The sequence below is a fragment of the Convolutriloba macropyga genome, chromosome 2, assembly GCF_964194025.1.
Source record: "Convolutriloba macropyga chromosome 2, txConMacr16.3, whole genome shotgun sequence".
Lineage (NCBI taxonomy): Eukaryota > Metazoa > Xenacoelomorpha > Acoela > Convolutidae > Convolutriloba > Convolutriloba macropyga.
In genome coordinates, this window is record NC_134469.1 from 76,031,240 (window position 1) to 76,047,415 (window position 16,176).

Genomic DNA, 16,176 nt, shown 5'->3' on the forward strand with positions numbered 1-16,176 from the left:
TGGTCTGTTTACGTTTTCACTAAATGATAGCACTACGCAATATTTTTTAGTATTTAGTTCGGTCCGCTGTTCTCTTTTGACTATTGGTGCGTCGAAGTTTTGTCTAAGCAGTGCATTATTTCTACAATTCTCAAATTTAGCAGTGTGAAGTCAACTGTAAATGTTCTTGAACACAGTTCTTAGCCATCTTTTCTGAGGACTATTTCGAGGCCACCAAGCTGTGGCATTATCTTTCAAGAGTTTTGCATCTTCTGGGATTTAAGATTTTTTTGGTGCATATTATTTGCTCCCCCAATCACACGTGCCATATATGCCATTTATAGGTTGTATATGGGTTATATAGGTTTCTTGTATGCACATTTATTGTCGTGGTCAATAACACGGGTCAAAGATTTCACTAAGTTGAATTTTAAATTAAATTTTGAACTGAAAATATGCAAAAATTAGCTTGTATTTATAGTAGTTATCTATTCGAAAATGTACAGAGAAAATTTAGATTAGCTAAAATTATTTTACATGATTGGCATATGAATAGATCTTAACTCCGAATCCCGGAGGTGATTTTCTATTTTCATCAACATTTCATGAGAATCATATATGGCTTGGGTACAATCGAGTTCATTAGTTGGAGGTCGGTTGATGTTAGAATCAGGTTTCTGTTGGTGGGAGAATTAAATTCTGACATATGATTGATGGGTCAATAAGATAATGGTAGCACCAAAACAAAATTAGAATTGAGTTTAGTTTTGTGGCGATTACTTATCGACACAGCAATAAAGTTCGTCAGGTAAATTCTTTTTTGGTTGAAACTTTAATAAAGAAAACGTCAAAGTTTCTTGATGTTTCTTTGAAACCATCACATCCTCCCTCCCTTTTTGAGCAAGTTTGTGGGTATAGGTTCTCCAAATCTGTCGGGTTGTTTTCTGTTTCTTGTCGATGTTCGTGAAGGCTCTGAGGTTTTGGGTTGTTGGTGCTGTGCAGATGATATGGCTGCAGAAGCTTCATCTTGAAGTGAAGGTCCCACATCTGTGTTCTGAAGTTGTTGTTCTGATTGAGATATAGTCTCCTCCACTGCTGGTTCAGTTTTCACATTGTCCTGGTCTAGTCTCGCAATTTGGTTGTCGCCCACTAGAATAGTCCGTGCTGAGTTTTCGGGCTGTCTGAAAGATGTGTTGAAGCCCTTCCTGATGATGAAGGTAGCAGGAACTGTCTTTGTCTTTTCGTTGGCCTTGAATAGAATGGGTTCGCACAAGTCGAAATCTGCTATGGCTGGTAGTTTCACTCTGCGTCCCAACAAGAGTTCCACTGGAGTTTTGCCTCTCGTCTTTGAAGTGTTGCGATGTGTCATCAGTGCCCTTTGCAGGAATGCTCCAAATGACACATTAAGGTTGGGACTCCACGCTTGAAGTGCCCGCTTCACTGTCTGAACTGCTCTTTCAGCTAGTCCATTAGCTCTTGGATGATAGACGGGTGATTCCATTTTCTTAATTGCCAGCGATTCAAGCCACTGTTTAAGGTCACCACTTACAAATTCAGGACCATTATCAGATACTAAAGTTTTTGGTATTTCAAATCTTGCAAAGATTTGACTAAGATATATTTTTTTCTGTTTCTGATGTCCTATTTCCCGCGGGGAAAGCTTCTATCCAACCAGAACCCGCATAAACAATTGCGCATCGACATTGCCTTGGTCCTTAACATAACCCCAGTCTATGTGGAACCGTTCCCAAACGTCGGCTTCTGGCCACTTAGAGAGTGTTTTTCCCTGGCTAGGCCTGTTCAATTGACAATTCTTACATTTACTAGCAAAGTGTTGAACGTCTTGGGTAATGCCAGGCCACCATGCTATCATTCTGACTGATGCCTCGGTTGCATTCTTCCCGGGATGTGTCTCATGTGCTTTTGACAAAACCAAGTGTCGTAATTTGGGTGGAAAGGAACACCTCTGAAGATGATTCCATTATGTAAAGTAAGTCCATCTTTCTGTCTTTCGAATCCTTTTTCCGCTTCTGAACGTTGTTTCCAATTGCCGCTTTTGATTCGTTTCATTATGTCCTCGAAGAGTCTGTTTGTTCCAAGTTCAGTTTTTATTGCTGCTTTGGTCACCAAATCATTCTGGGCGAAGTAAATGTTATTGATTGCGAAGCACACTCGATCGTTTTCCGATTCGTCTTCGTCAAAATCCATTCTGCTCAAAGCATCTGCATGGGATATCTGCTCTGCTGGTGTGTACTTCAACTCATAGTCGAAACCCATTAGAGCTATTGCCCATCGTGATTCTCGCTGATGCTGTCTTGGGGATGATCTCCTCGTCTGTCTTGGGGATGATCTCCTCGTCTGGTGCAAAGAGATATTTGAGTGCTTTGTGGTCAGTCTGTAGGGTAAATCGTCTTCTAAGAGGGAATTGCTTAAGTCTTGTGACCACAAACACAATTGCCAGTGCTTCCCGCTCTATGTTCGAGTAGTTTTGCTCCGCTGGAGTCAATTTTCTCGATACATATATGACTGGATGTCCTTCTTGCGAAGGAACCCCGCCATTGGCTTTTTCAGAGGCGTCAGTAGTAACTGTTGCTGCTTTTTTTAGACTATATGGCTGTACTGGTGGGTTAGCACAATTCATTTTTTATGTCTTTAATGGCTTTTTGTTGCATTTTGCCCCATCAGAAATCGCTATTTCTCATGTTATTTAAGGGTAGCATTTTTGTTGCAAAATCAGGTATCATTTTTCCGTAAAAATTAGCTAGCCCAACAAACGATTCGAGTTGTTTTTTGTTAGTTGGTGCTTTTGCGTTTTTTTTAAACATGTTTGGGATCTGGTGCTATTCCCTCCTTTGAAATGGAGTATCCCAAAAAGCTAACGCTATCGACTGGTTTTGAGTTAGATTTTTTCTCATTAATAGTAAAATTTATCTCACGTAGTCGACTCCTGACTGCAAGCATTCTCTTGTCGAACTGCTCCTTGGTAGTTCCATACACCAATATATCGTCTTGAAAGATCACAACACCTTTGATTCCTTTGAGTGTTGATTCGATGCAATTCTGTTAGATTGAAGAAGAGTTTTTCAATCCCTGAGGTAGTCGGCACATCTTGAACAGTCCCTGAGATGTGTTGATTGTGCATATATCTTTTGCTTCTTCGTCAAGTTCAATTTGATAGTAGACTTCTGAGAGGGAGGTCAATTTTGCCAAAGTATGAAGCCCCATGTAGGTTGTGGAAGATCGTCTCCATGTCTGGTATTGGGTAGTCCTCATCCATGACCTTGCCATTGATGTGCACTTTCAAGTCCACGCAAAGTCTCAGTTCTCCACACTTCTTTCTCTGCCACACCACAGGAGATGCATTAGTGACTCCTCCTGGCTGTACTGGTTCAAGGATGCCTTGTCTGACCATTTGTTCCAGCTTCTCCGTGACCTTGTCTTGAAGAGGTAGAGGTATTTCTCTGACTTTGCAGAACATTGGTTGTGTTCCTGGTATCAGCTTCACGTGAGCTTTGTAACCCTTCTTAGCAGGCAGGTGCTCGGCTGTGATGTTGTTCACACCGTGCTTGGGTAGAAGGTCTCCACCAGGTAGTCCAAATTCTTTGTCAGACTGCACAATTGCTAGTTGCTTTTGAGTGAGCCTGCTTCCGTTCCACTCAACGTCACAATTAAGTGATCCCAGAAGCGTAAATTGATGACCATCATAAGCTTTTGAGATGTGTTATCTTACCATCTAACTGAGGTTTACCAAGCTCAGTCCATATTTTTTATGATATTACTGTGCTATCTGCACCTGTGTCTACCTGCATTTTTACTTTGCAGTTATTTATTGAGATATATTCCCATGTCATAGATATGCTAAAGATTTGTTCTTCTGTATAAAACATTCCCATCTCCGATGCTGGAGATGCTTGCTCTGAAGAAACATTTTCTTCGCAAAAGTTTTTCTGTTTATTGTACTTACCTGAATTTGGTTGGGGTTTGCTTCTAAACATTTTTGAGAAGCGTCCCACCTTTTCACAGGTGTTGCATTTTTTACTTTGCGCTGGACAGGGTCTACTAGAGTTTGGCTTACCTCCACGCCTAGTGCACATGTTGTTGCTTTTATTAGCCGTTATTTTTTCATTTGGTTTTCGAAAGGTCTTTTTCAAGTTGAACCCAACTTCTTCTTTCACAGTAAAGGGCTTATTACCTGATGAAGAACTTGCAAAAGCCATTGCTTGACTTCTGAACTGTAAGCTCTCGGTCATTTCAGTAACCGACATTGCTGGTTTTGCTTTTTTAACTTCTAGTAGTCTAAGTTTTACTTCAGGGTCCCTCAAACCTGAGATAAACTTTATTTTTACCAACTCCTCTTCGGGGTTGGCCGCTGTTTTCAGTTTTTCGACGCCACAATAGCGTGCTTCTTCTCTAAGACGTGCTAGGAAGTCGTCGTACTTCCGTACACCTTGTATTACGGACCGAATTTGAGCCCTTTCTACCGTTACTACTCTCTCTTTAGAGAACTATAATTTTGAATCGCAAATATGATGTCTTTATACGGAGTGTCTATCAAATTCCCAGGACTCATTAGGCTCCTAAGTTTAATAATTGCATTTTGCCCGCACATACTAAGAAAGAAATTGGTTAGCTGTAGGTCCTGTACAGTACCATCGGTGTTGACCTTGTCCTCTTTCTTCTCTGCGCGACATTTCGCCACAAAAGACATAATCCACGCAGTAGCTGATTCTGCATTCTGTAGATCCAAATTTTGTTTGTCTGTAGTTGGTCTGGATCACCATTGTCGTGGTCGATAACACGGGTCAAAGAATTCACTAAATTGAATTTTAAATTTTGAACTGAAAATATACAAAAATTAGCTTGTATTTATAGTTATCTATGCAAAAATATACAGAGAAAATTTAGATTAGCTAAAAATATATTACGTGATTGGCATGTGAATAGATCTTAACTCTGAATCCCGGAGGTGATTTTCTGTTTTCATCAACATTTCATGAGAATCATATATGGCTTGGGTACAATCGAGTTCATTAGTTGGAGGTCGGTGGATGTTAGAATCAGGTTTCTGTTGGTGGGAGAATTTACTTCTGACATATGGTTGATGGGTCAATAAGATAATGGTAGCGCCAAAACAAAATTAGAATTGAGTTTAGTTTTGTGACCATTATTTATCGACACAGCAATAAAGTTCGTCAGGCAGGTTCTTCTTTTGTTCTTTGAAACTTTAATAAAGAAAACTTCTAAGTTTCTTGATGTTTCTTTGAAACCATCACAGTTATACAATTTTGGTTTTTCATTTTTGGACTTCAACTTTTTCTTTTTGAAATCCATATTAGTAGGTTATGGAAAGCAATTTGCATTTCTTTAAAATTTTTCATGAGTTTTCACTGATTCTCAAGTGTTGTATTTTAAATTGTGCAGCGCAGTCTACACCGCCATTAATTCATTTCGGAAATTTTAAATAATGTTTGTAGTAATTTCACGGTTTCAATTCTCGACGTAAAAAGCGTAGTGTTAAGCGTAGCTATCAAATTGAAAAAAACTGCAAAGAAAATTAGAGTTGTTTCAGCACTTCTGCTAACTCGCATTTTCTTTTTCCGTTCTTTTGTGATCTTCATACTCGGGCAAAGTACAAAGTAAATTGAATCAGGCTTTTGTCTACCCTAAAAAGAACAAGACATTTCATCTGGGTATAATATCAATAATGGACGGTCATATTTCGTCTTTTTTATACTGTTTTTCTTTTGCAGCAGTGAAGAAGATGAGGTGGGAACGTTTACACACGAGGAGATTCGGGAGCGGATTGAGAAGCGAAAGAAAGAATCTGAGGCGAACAGAGACGTAGGGAATCCTCGATGTGCCGTGGTCTGTGTGCTGGGACATGTCGACACTGGTGGGTTCACTTATCACCTTAGCAACAAATTGATTAAAATTTGGCTCATTACATGAAGCGTTTTGAACAAAACAAGAGTTTAAGATCACCGTAGTTTGGGTTAAATTTAACTCAAGAAGGGCGGGCGCGCGTACATAAAAGTTTAATACCCCGTACATTTTTCTTGATTTTTGACAAATTCAAAGCGCGTACTTTTGAACCTAATTTTGGGTTTGGGGATGCAGGGTGCATATAAGATAATATTGAGTCACGGGCTTCGCGGGAGATTCAAACAGATTTAAACGATAGTTTGAATTATCAGGAAAGACGAAGATCCTGGACAAAATTAGAAGGTTTAAACGATAGTTTGAATTATCAGGAAAGACGAAGATCCTGGACAAAATTAGAAGGACCAACGTGCAAGACGGTGAGGCTGGAGGGATCACGCAGCAGATTGGTGCCACTAACATGCCCCAGTTTGCGATCACTGAGTGGAGCAAGTCGGCTAATGTCAAGGGATTTGACGAGAGCACCCTGAAGCTCCCGGGATTCCTAGTTATTGATACCCCAGGTGTGAATACGAACCTCCTATTTTGTTCTTGTCGGCTAACAGAAAACACTATCAAATTAGATAGATTATCAAATAGATATAGGCTCCCTATTTCTTAAGAAGGCTTTTGAGCGATTTAGTTGATCATGTTCCTAAATTTAGTAGTTTTTTAGGAGTTTTAGTTTAGGATTTTGTTTTTTTTTGTTAATCAAACAATATTAAAATTTTTTCCTGATGTTCTTCTCTTTCTGCTAGCCACATTTGTTTGCAGGTTTTTGTGAGCCCGAGTTTTTTTGCGGAAATTGAAAATGAAAGAGCACCTTTTGTAGTTTTCTCCAACTAACCATTTCATTCATGGTTTAGACGTCTTTTTCTTCAATTAATTTGTCCTTGTGAAGATAATCAACAGGTGCTCTTTGAAGGCTTTGTTTGAGCCATTGTTAACTCTGGTTATGATTCCGCATGGTTGAGTTTCACTGTGCTTTAAAAGTCTCCAGCAAAAATTTGACAATGGTCAGCGATGATCGTATGCTTAGCATTTTAATGCTGAATAGAAATGTTGAAAATCACTTTTTGTAACAACAGGCCACGAATCTTTCACAAACTTGAGAACAAGGGGATCTTCTCTGTGTGATCTGGCAATTTTGGTTGTCGATATCATGCATGGACTGGAACCTCAGACCCTGGAATCGATTCAGCTTCTCAAGAATCGACAGGCGCCCTTCGTAATTGCGTTAAACAAAATTGATCGTCTGTTCGAGTGGAAATCGAACCCGAACCAGGACATCAGAGACACAATTAAGCGACAGAAGAAACATACAAAGGATGAGTTTGAAACGCGTTTGAAGCAGGTGATCGCTGAGTTTGCCGAAAAATGTGAACTGAATGTGGTCCCATTTTGGGAGAACGAGGATCCTGCAACCTACGTGTCAATTTGTCCAACTTCTGCGCATACAGGTATGTTGAATATTGCTTGTTCGTACAACTGCGCATTTAATTCAAGGTTTTTTTTAGTTAACTATGACTTAGTCTTATCCCTCAACTATAGATCTGATAGATCATCGGTTCAATTTAAAAATCTCAATTTTGAGGTGTCAGGTTTGTTGAAATCTCTGGTTTTTGATGAAGCTTCTAAAAGTTACTAAGAATGCATTTCCTTTATAGAAATGCAACCAACGTTATATCTTTTTTTGCATTTTTCCGAGTTCGTTAACCCAGTACGTATAACCCCAGCTGTGACTCAAAAGATATTTTTAATCAGAAACGTTAAATTTTTCTTTCGATGGAGATATTTTTCATTTGAAAGAGATTTGATTATACAGAATGATAAGCTGGTACTCGACATGTACTATAATGTGCTCTATAGGTGATGGGATGGGCAACATGATCTGGTACATGGTGACATTCTGTCAGAGCTTCCTGAAGAAGCGATTGGCCTACAGAACTGAGCCACAGGCCACAGTGCTTGAAGTCAAAGAAATCCAAGGACTGGGCACTACTATCGACGTCATCCTCGGTAAGATATTTTAAGATAAATTCAACTACGCTGTCATATAATCTTTAAACTGCAAGGAATCGATAGCTAAGGGGAATGGAACTTTTTCTAGTCTCTTTAGCTCGTGATTTGGCGTTTTGATAACGGCTTGTCTGCCTAATAAAGGTAAAATTAGTACTTATAGTAATTGACTGCTATAAAACAGCAAGACTAATAATTTTTCAAATAATATTTGCTTTCCATTGCGAGAAATTGAATATTTCCTACACCGTTTCCATAATTTCAACAATTGACCAAATACCAATTGGCAGCTAAGACTACTTGATTTGAAATTTTTGTCTCTAAGATAGAAGGTTGTTTTAGTGAACGGACGCTTGAAAGAGGGTGTGCCAATTGTCGTCGCTGGCTACGAGGGTCCTATTCAGACTTATGTGAAGGCTTTGTTGGTGCCACCTGCAATGAAGGAGCTCCGTGTAAAAAATCAATATGATAAAGTCAAACAGGTAAGTGTATCTAACTTTCTAAATCAATGCTTCGCATGTGATTGAAAGAAATCTGTAAGATCAATAGACGTGAGACAATACTCAAAGTTATTATTTATCTGATTTTGTATTTTTTAAGACGCATCATCATATTATTGTCCTCTTATATGTTAGAGTATTTGATCTTCACTCATTTTGGCTTCCATTATTAGGATTTAGGTGACTTCCTTTTATAACCCATCTCAATTTTCTGGCGTCTAGCGCGCCGACCACATATTTGCAAGCTCGATCTAATTAACATTATTTACCGACTTCTGTTTTCGAATATTGGGCTTTTGTAGTAATTCAGTTCCTAGTGTAAGCTAACGAGGAAGTGATGTTAATAGCAGTCATTTAAGATTGGACCACTAAACGGTACTATTGAGCTCATTCCGCCAATCTGTCCCCCACCCGTTGGTAAGATTAGTCTAGCGTTTCTATTGTATGACTCTTTGAGTCGTTTCCGTTACTCTACCTGCTGTTTTTTATGCAAAATTTTTGCCTGAACGATATGACTTTTCATGCGACTTTTACGCACTTGACTTTTTGAGTGATCTAAATTTCTCTATAATTCACAATTTTCACACTCAGTTGGCGGCAGTTTACTGCTAAAATTCAACAGAAAAGTCGCCGAAATTTGTGTCTTTTTTTACAATTTCAATTTTACGAAGTTTTAAAAGTTCACGAAATATATGGACTATTCTTTGCATAAAACATTGTCTCTTTCATACCATTCGCTAATTGTTTTGTCCAACAGAGTTCGGCTTTTTTAAAAACCGGAGGAGCCAACATTTTGAGCGATATCGATTTCTTAACGCAAAAATTTCATATTTATTAAAACCAAATAATTAAAGAATTAAATTTGTTCCGAAATCTAATGATTTAAAAACAATGCTTCTGTTTGAGTAGATTTTCAATAATTTACAAACTGAATCATGTCTAATTATTTAGAAATAGAGTTGTTTTGATTAAAATAATAGAATAATAAGAAATGAATAGGAAAACGATCTAATTGGTTTCACTCTAGTTTAAATAAGGAGGCTCGGTAATGTGCGTACGCACATGAGGTTCCGACCCCGCTCATCCACATTTCTGAGTTAATTGGCTACCAAATGATGAAGAGTTAGAAAACCTTCAACTACATACATATCGTTCAATAAACAACCAATGGTATACAATGGTTTCCCGCCTTTTCACCCCTACTCATTTAAACCCGATTTATTCACCCCTGTATCATTTAATCCCTCTATCTTTTAACCCCTCTATCCTTTCACCCCGTTTTTAATCTTTCTATAAGAAAGGATTATTAAATTAGCAATATAATCATTTGGCCATTCCTCGCGGGCCATGGCCATGCCTCAGCTGCCCGTGGGATTTGATATGAAACTATGAAAACCGAAGGGGACTAGTTTATTCACTTTGTTATGGCAGAACATGCTTTTATGTCGACTGCTAATTGGCGGGATGAAATGATATAGGGGTGAAATGATAGAGGGGTTAACTGATAGAGGGGTGAACAAATCGGGGTTAAAAGATAGGAGGTTCAATGAATAGGGGTGAAACTATCAAAACCGATCGTGGGATTAATTTACTTAATTATGACAAAACGTGTTTTAATGTCGACTGCTAGTTGGCGGGATGAAATGATAGAGGGTGAAATGATAGAGTGGTTAGATGATAGAGTGATGAACAAATCGGGGTTAAAAGATAGGCGGTTAAATGAATAGGGGTGAAAAAAGTAGAAGCGGATATAAAATTGCCAGCTTAGAGGGCCAATGAACGTTATTGATAATAGGATTAATAGAAACGAAAATAGTAAATATCAAACAACAAACACTATTTACGACCAAAACTTGATGGCTATAATAAATAAAATCATAAAATCAAACTCGCATCAGATAAAAACTAAACAAAGCAATTTGATCTTTGATCTATACTTAATTTGAAACGATATGAGACCTGTTCTCAATGCGACTGGTTGGAAGGTCGACAAAAAGAGTAAAGAGGTGCGCAAGTCAAAAACACGTTTTCGTTTTTGAAAACAATTAATTTTACCGTTATTTACGTCATTAGATATCAACTGAATTCCTAAAATGTTCATTTATATCCCAATAGCAAGCAATTGAGACATGTCATTATCCAAATTTCATTTGCACAAACTTCAAAGCCAGTGGAACCTACGATCATTGTTATATATTAAAAAGGAAACAAAAGTCCTATAAATTGTACAAATATAAAAATTCTTAAATATTTTATGAAATCTTGTAGTTACAGTAGTAACAAAGCCGAGAAACAAATGTTTGAAACTAACACCGTTGTAGAGATCAAATTGTAGTTCACTGGAAACGGGTTGTGACCTGTGTTTACGGAGACTGAGCTACAAATTGACCGAAAAACTTTAAAAAAAATGACGAATTTCAAAAACAAAAATATGTTTTTGAAAACAGTTTTTTAGGTCATAACAGACTTTAAAGTTCAACAAACAGCAATAGAATAAGTTGCAATACCTCAGGAAACCAATTGGGCCTGTTAATAATGAGACGAAGTCACGACCCCACAAAATGACTATAAATATATAAAGAAGCCAAAACTTTTACGAGATCCCACTATTCGAGGTTCTTTAATTATAAAATGACTTCTGCAAGACCTGTAAGTTGCACTTTTTTCTTCATTTTAGCATCAATGAGCCTTATTTTTAAAAGGACTACGAGGAGATGATAACAAAAGGAACCCAAAAATTTAACGGTATAGAAATCTCGAAAGATTTTTGAGAAATTAGTGGTTGAAGCAATAGGTCATAATGTATAACCAAACGCAACAAAATGTATGAATCAACAAAAGTAATGGTAAATGAAAAAAAGGTACATTTACAAAAATTTTTTTCAATATTTTAGTCATTGAAACAAACATATAAACTGAAATCTTCAACTGGGTTGAGTTATACGTCTTGGGGAAGCAATTGAGACCTATTGCTATCAGGTATATGGCGTACAACATCGAAAAATGACATATATAGGGAAAAACAGAAAAAGTCTATTTAAATTCTGCGAGATAACTGTCTCAGCGCAACTATGTAACTAAAACAATAAACATATCCAGATACGCTTTTTTCTAACCCTGTGCATTTTCCCTACTATGCTTTCCTTCAATTGGACCTGTCAATAATATGATAATTTGACAAGTAAACAAAATGAACTAATAAAATATGCAATTATGCTCAAAATGAAAAAAAATTAGAAAACGCGTTGTAAAAAAGCATAGAACCATTACGAACAATTATTTATAACCCACAGTAAATCGGTTTTCGCTTGTTTTTACTGAGACTGCGCCCGAAATTAGAGAAATAAGACGAAAATATTGGCAAAGTTAAAAAATTAACTGATATTTTCTAAAAACAATTATTTTCAAAGTCAAAACAGACATTAGATAACAACTGAAAGAATTGTCTAGATTCATTTATACCTCCGAAGAATTAACAGGATCTTTGACTGGGGACAATAAGTCATTTAACTACAAAAGGGATAACAAATGAAAGCAAAAATTCAAGATGTACATAAAAAAATTTTTACGAAAACAATTGGTCAGAGCCACAAAAACTATGAGCTTATTCTGAAACTATCAAGATCAGCCCAGATGTTACTGCGCGTCTAACAAATTACTAATTTTTTTCAAATTGTTGCAAAAAAGATGAATTTTCAAATTGTTGCAAAAAAGATGTAGCTCGTTTGTCAGCTTAAAAAGAAAATGATTGCATTTTTAAGGTATCTACTTACAGCAAATTTAAAATAATTGGGCTAAGAAAGCAAATCTGATCCCGAAAAAAAAATGGAATTTTGAAAAATTTAGTAAAAATTCTAACAAAAAACTCAGACCTAAGAATTCTGCAACCCTTCCCTATCTTTAGAGATAAAATCAATAACACTACAGCAAAAAATTTGAACAAATTTTTGCAAAATTGACGAAAATTAGGTCAAAAATACCAAAAATGTGAAAACATGAATTACGTCAATTATTCACAAAACTTTAAACATCGATAACTCCCTATCAAAAGGGAAAATCGAAAAAATCTTTTTTATTCCAAATTCTACACTGTACGGGCTTTTTAATGATACCACTCACAACTTTCTACGATGATTATATCGATCGGCCAAAATTGTCTGAACAAAAAATAACCCATTTGAGTATATAGTTCCTCCCCCACTAAAGTGGGTCGGAACAACAAACTCTGAAGACGTTGACCTTCAGTGTTTTGAAGCTTGGGGAAATTTACCCCAGTGAGATTGTAAGCGTGTCGTAAACTGTCAAAGCGCACAGGACCCAGAAAGTAACTGAAAACGAATATTCCCATTTTGTAAAACACAAAGTCAAATGAAAATTTAATTACTGTTTCTTTTTAAAATTGGGAGTGCTTGAACCAAAATTTCTTGCCTATATTTTTGACTGAATCAAACAAGGTTTGAATAAAATTCCCAGACAATGCAAAAACTGAAATAGAAAATTTATTTTCTTTGAATGATTCTCTTTCGCTTGTTTAAAAAGTCTTCGCCAGCAACACATGCATAATTTATTAAATCAATAGTGCAAACCATTTTGGTTTTCATTTTTTCATTTTGGAGATTGGATGTGTCAATTGTTTGGGAGATTAAAAGCGATAAGGCACTTTAAAGATTGGAACTAATATCTGTCAAAAAAGTAACATTTGGAACGTTATAAAATTTCATTGACAATTATTATTTAATCGGAACTAATGAATTTTTTTCCGTTTCTTCTGTTGGCGATCATCTATTGTAAAATGCATCATGTTGATTTTAAAAAAAAATTATCCAAAAAAGTATTTCGGAAAACAAATGAATCAGTTAACAACCTTGAGGGGGCGTATTGATACCTTCTGTGCTGTGCACACTTGAAGGATTCCGGGTTGGTTCTTAACTTGGAAACAAAATTTGTAGCAGTTATATCAGTCTTGCGCTCTATTTTTATGCGGTTTTTGCTCGGCCGATTTTTTGTCTGACCTTTTGACTTTTTGTCCTCTAAAATGGGATAACCAGGTAACGCCCAGAGGGCATTAAGTTCTTTATACCGTATGCGATCCACTGATTCCGTTTTCGAGACATAAAATCATTGCGTGAAGGAAGGTTCCTAACCATGTTCTCTCCTCTTCCCTACTTCACCTTCCGTTGCCCAGCGCTCTGTAACCCCTTATGAGTCCGCACACCCACGCACTTCCTCTCTGCCCCCCCCCCCCACCGCGCTCATCTCATGCCCCTTTAATTAAGCTAAAACTAGCATCCCTAAACCGTAGCTAGCTACTGAAGCCAACGGCTCGCTAGTTGTTTGAGAGCAATTCGCCCGACGTTAGTTGGTTATGTTTAATAGCCGCCCTCATCTTCTTAGCAGGCTTTCATTGCGCTGCTATTGATTTTGTTTACTTCGTCGGATAAAAATTTATTTTGCTTTACCTCATTTTGCCGCTCTTCCGACATTTTCCGGGAAAGCGTTTTGACTTATCAAGACTAGTTGCTCAGCAAAGCAATCTAAATGAGTGGCGTCATGAAAACAAAATCAAGAATAGAAATGGGATAAAAACGTAAAGCCCATTTTTAGTTGCCTGATAGTTCAACTTTGCTCTTCTAAGTCTTAGTTACCATCTCCTATGCGTATTGGTTTTGATAGTAGCATTTGTATCCTCTCAACAAGAAGCAGGAGTATATCTAACAGTGGAATGAAATCAAAATTGTTCGCACTTAAAAATTTTGTTGGACAAAAATGATTGATGTACTAGCAAAATTTTTTAAGTGCAAACAATTTTGATTTCATTCCACTGTTAGACATACCTCTGCTTCTTGAGAGGATACAAAGGATAGTATCAAAACCAATAAGCATACGAGATGGTAAGTAAGACTTATAAGAGCAAAGTTAAACTATTTCTTCTGTTCTGTCAATCCTAATCGGGTTTATGGGAAGCAGTAGCGGATATTTCCCGGCAATCGGCTGGTTATGATAACCCAATTTTAAATTATTATAAAACTCTGTTTAGTTGTTGTCGCCTGTTTATTTTGGATTGATTGATTCCAAACCATCAATTTTTGGTTGTTGCGGTAAAACGACAGATGTTCCTTTTCCATAAATATTTTTAAAACACAAGGAGTCCCATTTTCCTCTTTCAAAACAAAAGTTTCCAAACTGAACACATGTATCGTCTTTTTACGGGGTTGAGGATTGGATGACTTCAGGGAAATTTTGGTTATAGGTGCGAGCTGCGACTGGTGTGAAAATCCTGGCTAAAGACGTGGAGAAGGCGTTGGCTGGAATGCCGATGCTGGTTGCAGCCAGAACTGACGAGCAAGAGTTACTTACGGAGGAAATGGAGAAGATACTAGCCAGTATGATTTCGTCAATCAAACTCAATGACAGAGGCGTATACGTGCAGGCATCTACGCTTGGTATGGCTTTCTTTTTAAATTTCACCTCAAACAAAAAGCAATATTTGAGGCTCTTTGTTCACCTGTAAACGGTTAACTTGTAAATTAGATGAAAGGTGGAATCTTTTCTGTTTCGCCCCAATGTTTTTCATGTGACCGAATTACAAAATGAAATGTTATATAGCACGTTACTATGTTAAAAAAAATTAGCACGTGCGGGCGTAAAAGATAATATGCCCATTAAGCTGGGCGGGAGGCTGATACAGAATAGATCCGAAAGGTGCTCTTGATTGATAACAGTGCTATCATGATTTTTCGCCGTGCTAGTTTTTCATCGTATATCCGCCAGCCCCACCATTTTCAGCTCCTAAAAACAAAAACAAAATCCGCTGAGTTGGTTTTATGTATTCTAGAGAAAGCTGTTTCCACGTGGCTTTTGAATCTAAAGGAAATGATTTTAGGTTCACTGGAGGCTTTGCTGGAGTTCTTGAAGCAGTCACAAATTCCGTACTCTGGCATAAACATTGGCCCAGTTCATAAGAAGGATGTCATGAAGGCTACTACAATGCTGGAGCATAACGAGTTATACGGTGTCATTCTGGGTAATGACTCTTGCAGTACCTCTTGAAATAGACGACTATTTTTTAGGGAATGATATTCTATTTTCATTTCTGCTCTCTTGACGCACCTACATTCCATGGATTTTTAATACTTTCTAAAAACTTATTCCGAGAAGTATTGATTTAGTTTATCAAGCTAAGTAGCTCCAAGTTTGTGCCCTATTGAAATATATTTGTTATCTTATTCATATCTTTTCGTACATAGTTTTATTTGTTCAGCTTTCGATGTAAAAGTGGAACGAGACGCACAGGAAATGGCAAACACATCCGGCATCAGAATATTTACAGCCGACATCATTTACCACCTGTTCGATAAGTTCCAGGCCTACAAAGATGAGCTCAAACAGAAGGCCAAAGACAAACACAGACATCTGGCTATTTTCCCATGCAAGCTTCGAGTGTTGCCCAACTGCATATTCAACACTCGAGACCCAATCATTATTGGAGTCACCGTTGAAGCAGGAATTGTCAAAGCAGGAACTCAAATTTGCGTGCCCTCCAAGTAAGCGGTACAGTTAATTGCTCCTAAAGTTTGAAGCAATGGTTGTCTGTCTCTTTTTTGGAGCAACAAATTTTTCCTAGAATGTTATATCCCTAACTTGAGCAATTTGAATTTTCGATTGATTTTCATGCTTGAAGTCCAGATTTTTGCGTGATCAAATTCGCTCCCATTTAGGATTTAAGCCGGTATCATAATTTGCGGCAGTTAACTTTTTA

At 37.3% G+C, this 16,176-nt stretch overlaps 1 protein-coding gene across 1 annotated transcript in view; it reads left to right on the forward strand.

The window, feature by feature from the left end:
* Positions 1 to 16,176, forward strand: part of LOC142334707 (eukaryotic translation initiation factor 5B-like) — a 39,467-nt gene that overhangs the window by 17,159 nt on the left and 6,132 nt on the right. Inside the window, exons 7-14 of the mRNA XM_075382951.1 lie at positions 5,730 to 5,872; positions 6,231 to 6,422; positions 6,987 to 7,358; positions 7,768 to 7,917; positions 8,260 to 8,399; positions 14,668 to 14,860; positions 15,301 to 15,441; positions 15,679 to 15,961. Of these exons, the coding sequence (XP_075239066.1) occupies positions 5,730 to 5,872; positions 6,231 to 6,422; positions 6,987 to 7,358; positions 7,768 to 7,917; positions 8,260 to 8,399; positions 14,668 to 14,860; positions 15,301 to 15,441; positions 15,679 to 15,961 (1,614 nt within the window). The remainder of the gene's footprint in view (positions 1 to 5,729; positions 5,873 to 6,230; positions 6,423 to 6,986; positions 7,359 to 7,767; positions 7,918 to 8,259; positions 8,400 to 14,667; positions 14,861 to 15,300; positions 15,442 to 15,678; positions 15,962 to 16,176) is intronic.